Genomic DNA, 4,034 nt, shown 5'->3' on the forward strand with positions numbered 1-4,034 from the left:
TATTATATAAAATAATATAATATAATAACCTGAGAAATAATAGAACGATCGACGAATACGAAACTGTCCCCCTCCTCGTCCCTCAACAACAGTTGTTGTCGTTAACGATGACTCTATTTCCGTTTTCACAGACAAGGCGAAAGTGATCTACGCTCCCCGAGAGGTGTACCTCCCGTACGGGAAACCAGCCCTTCTGGATTGTCACTTCAGGGCGAATCCGCCCCTGACGAATCTACGTTGGGAGAAGGACGGATTTCTGTTCGATCCGTACAACGTTCAGGGCGTCTTCTACAGGAGGAACGGTTCCCTTTACTTCAGCAAAGTGGACGAAACCCATTCCGGAAGTTACACTTGCACGCCGTACAACGAGCTGGGCACCGAGGGACCCAGTCCATCGATCACCGTGGCGAGTGATCGAACACTTTCTTTCTCCTTTATACCTCTCTTCTTCTTAATTATCATTCACTAATTCGAGAAAATAATTTCCGTTCGAACAGATCGTGCAGAGGCCGCCTGTGTTCACGGTCACCCCTCAACACTTGTACATAAGGAAATTGGGGGAGAATTTGGAGATACCCTGCGACGCGAAGGATGGAGATCAATCCCACAGACCGTCGATCGTTTGGTACAAGGTGAAATACTTTTATTGGGAATCGCGAATTCTTCGTCTCCTCCTTCGATTCCCCTTTTTCGATTAACACGATTTCGCATTTCGATAGGATGGCTCGCCAATACCGTTGACCAACAGGACCATTATAATCGGTGGCAACTTGACGATCGATAGGATACAAGAGCAGGACAGGGGATTGTATCAATGCGCGGTGAGCAACGAAGCCGCGACGGTGGTCGCGGACACGGAATTAATGGTATTGAATGTCCCTCCAAGGGCGCCGTATAACTTGAGCGCCAACAGCAGCAACAACGCGGTCACGTTGACTTGGGTGCCGGGATACGTGAGACCCAAGATGGAATACTCGGTCTGGTAATAAGCGAAAATACCTTCCCCTTCCCTTCTTTCAATGTCTGTGAATTATTAAATACAAATATATTAAATATAAAAAAGATACGATTCCTCTCGTGTATATATATATATAAAATTCAGGTACAGGCCAACCGACACCACCGAGTGGAGAACGATGAAGATTTTGTCGAGAAAAATTACCGAGGCGACGATAAACAATTTGAATCCGGGACGAGAGTACGAGTTCATGGTGCTTAGTCAGGACAAACACGGGGACGGGATGTTCAGTAAAACGTTGCGTATTTTCACCCAACCCAGTACGTATCGTATTTCCACGAGATATCGTATTATGTGTGCAGCGAAAATTATATACGAAATATATTTCAGATTCGTTAGAGGAGAATTCGGCGTCGGAATATCGTAGTCCTCCAGGTAGATTTTATACGCGATACTTTAATTTTCCTATACATGTAGCTTGATATATATTGATCGCGATATTTCTGACACGAAAGACGATCGAATGGGTCCACCGTTGAACGTGAGAGTGCAAGCGACCGTGCAAGGTTATCTGGTCACTTGGGAGCCGCCTGCTTACGGGAAGGAGCAAGTGAGACTGTACGCCGTTAGATGGTTCCGTGGGCCGTCCGAGCAATTGTACGGCAGAGCGGAAACGACCGACACTTACTATCTGGGTAACTTTCGATGATATACGTTCGGTATATATCAATTCCGTGATATCTAGAATTATCGAACGATCGTTTACGTTGTTCCAGTAAAAACGCTGGAGGAGGAGAGTTACTACACGTTCGAGGTGGCCGCTATGTCGATTTCGGACGACGTGGCAACGAGCGATCGCGTCAGTCTCGAAGTACCGGCTTACCGTAGAAACAGAGCGATTTCGATGGGAATAGTGGCGGGGATAGGATTCCTGGCAGCTGCCCTGGCCGCGATATGGTGGGCGAGGAAACGTTTCTGTCAATCGTCCAACGAAAAATAAATATGGACAGTTAATGGGTCGAGCGAGGTTATTCTCCGTTCGAAATCCGTTTTTTTTTCCTTAAAGTAGCGACATCGATAGATTAAGAAAAGAAGAAGGAGGAGGAGAAGGAGCAGAAGGAGAAGGAGAAAGAGAAGGGGAAGGGGAAGGCATCTCTCGGCTCTCGGTTATAACCGTTTTTATGTAACATAGGTATTATCGATCGCGTAGATGGTCGTGGATGGTCGAGGGGAGGGATGGGGGACTATTTGAACGCTGCAAAAAGTTTCTTCTCTTTATGTACATCGTTTACGTAGATATAAGTTACGACTAATACGAGTGTTCTTGCGTTGCATCGTGTCACATTATGTATCGTTTAAAAGCTTTATTAGATAAGTGCACGTTTATTAAGGATTAGATCTGGCATTTGTTCATTATTCGGAGGTATACACGGAGCCGTGAGGAGCATAGGGGTTCTTAACCCGACGCGACGGCCGTTAATACGTAACGGCCAACCAACGTCTCTCCCATACTAGATAATACTCGGCTAAACTGTACACGTATATGTATACATCCGATATGTTTTTCTATTGTAAATAAATTGTGTCGATTACATATTGTGCATTCCACGATACATATATAACATATATTATGGGATATACGCTCCAACGTATTTTCCTTCCTATCGACGTGATCACGCTTGAAAATTGTTTGAACACGGTCGGTAATCTAGCTTACCACCGATTCGCTCGTTTTGTTCGAGTCGAATCGCGAAGTATTTACATAGAGCATGATCTTGAGACCACAAGGACATTCGTAAGGCTTCGTAAACGAAGACAGCCCAGTCGAGTCCAAATGAGTCCAGTGACGGATAGTATTTCACCGAGGAACGTTCTGCTAGAATTCTCTCGTATTCTCGACGTTGGTGTCGAAATTCGTAAACACGAAATGGGATTATCCTCGTGCGATCTGGATTATGCGATTAATAATCATCGAACTAAAGCAAACTGAAGCGATACGAAGACCCGTTACGACGTTACAGGTAATCGTCGGATAAGATTTTTTTTTATTACGTAACGACGATGAACTCGAGGGAGAAAGTTTTGGAAATTGTTTTTTCGAATCGTACCGAGACATCGTTGGAGACCATCGATGTCGACCAAGAACGAAAACAGAACGATTATGTATCGGGTTAAATATCCGAGTGTACGGGCTCCCCACCTTTATCGCTGGATGGATTACGTATCTGAGAATGAAAAAACTTTTACCAACGTCTTCTTCTACTACTTTTCAACTACTTTTCAGCGATGTGAACTCTCGAGATATCGGTAAGTTTTTTTTTTTTTTTAATCTAGTGTAAACAAAGAAACCAACGCTTGCGACGATCGAAGAGTGAAAATCGAAATTAAAAATATCCATATCCTCTACGAATTATTATTATTATTATTATTATTATTATTATTATTATTATTATTATTAAATATACGCTGATAAAATTTGATCTCATCGTAAATTTTAATATTACGTTTATTACGTTATATTCGCCTGAGACAAAGCGAATTCCAGTCACTTTTCACGACGAAAAAATTCAAATTCGGTCGATTTGTTCGGTTAAACGCACGAGGTTTCGTGCGAGCAGCGAATTCGAACGGGTAAACGGTCGAGGCACGGTCTTAGTTAATCGCAACGGAATCGTCGGGTCAATTAATGGACAGAAGCCGCTTCTTTACGCGGCCACTACTCGCAAATGATTACGCTCGCCAATGAAGAGATCAACGGCTTTCAAGCGAAGAAGGGAGGGGAGCGGGAAGAGTTGAAAAGGGGCAACGAGGCACTTCTGTGGCTTACCACCTGTGTCACCGAGCACAACCCTCCTTTTTCTCCCTCCGCGATAACCTCGACTTCGGTTTTAAGTAGTAGTGTATTGTAAATAAGTATGTATCCGTAATGGATCGTCCATTACGTTGTTCATCCCCTTCCATAAATATCGGATCGAGTAGTATCTCGACGAGAATTCGAGCAGTGTCGGTGGTCAAGATTTAACCACGTAAAATGAGTCGAGAGAGAAGGGAGAAAAAAAAAAAAAAAAGAAAATAA

At 43.7% G+C, this 4,034-nt stretch overlaps 2 protein-coding genes and 1 long non-coding RNA gene across 3 annotated transcripts in view; 2 read left to right on the forward strand and 1 right to left on the reverse strand.

The window, feature by feature from the left end:
* Positions 1–1,014, reverse strand: part of LOC116185064 — an 18,522-nt gene extending 17,508 nt beyond the window's left edge. Inside the window, exon 1 of the long non-coding RNA XR_004149804.1 lies at positions 1,000–1,014. This is a non-coding gene — a long non-coding RNA (uncharacterized LOC116185064). The remainder of the gene's footprint in view (positions 1–999) is intronic.
* The window catches only part of LOC102678288 (protein borderless), a 4,607-nt gene extending 2,056 nt beyond the window's left edge, over positions 1–2,551 (forward strand). Inside the window, exons 4-10 of the mRNA XM_031508612.1 lie at positions 132–406; positions 498–632; positions 720–982; positions 1,103–1,278; positions 1,349–1,393; positions 1,474–1,653; positions 1,735–2,551. Coding sequence (XP_031364472.1) covers positions 132–406; positions 498–632; positions 720–982; positions 1,103–1,278; positions 1,349–1,393; positions 1,474–1,653; positions 1,735–1,958 — 1,298 coding nt within the window. The 3' untranslated portion in view covers positions 1,959–2,551. The remainder of the gene's footprint in view (positions 1–131; positions 407–497; positions 633–719; positions 983–1,102; positions 1,279–1,348; positions 1,394–1,473; positions 1,654–1,734) is intronic.
* Positions 2,552–3,003: 452 nt separating this feature from the next.
* Positions 3,004–4,034, forward strand: part of LOC102678438 (protein croquemort-like) — an 11,281-nt gene continuing 10,250 nt past the window's right edge. Inside the window, exon 1 of the mRNA XM_006611664.2 lies at positions 3,004–3,265. The gene's annotated coding sequence lies outside the window, so the exon portion shown is untranslated. The remainder of the gene's footprint in view (positions 3,266–4,034) is intronic.

This window comes from Apis dorsata, unplaced genomic scaffold, assembly GCF_000469605.1.
Source record: "Apis dorsata unplaced genomic scaffold, Apis dorsata 1.3 scaffold_92, whole genome shotgun sequence".
In the NCBI taxonomy this organism is placed as follows: Eukaryota; Metazoa; Arthropoda; class Insecta; order Hymenoptera; family Apidae; genus Apis; species Apis dorsata.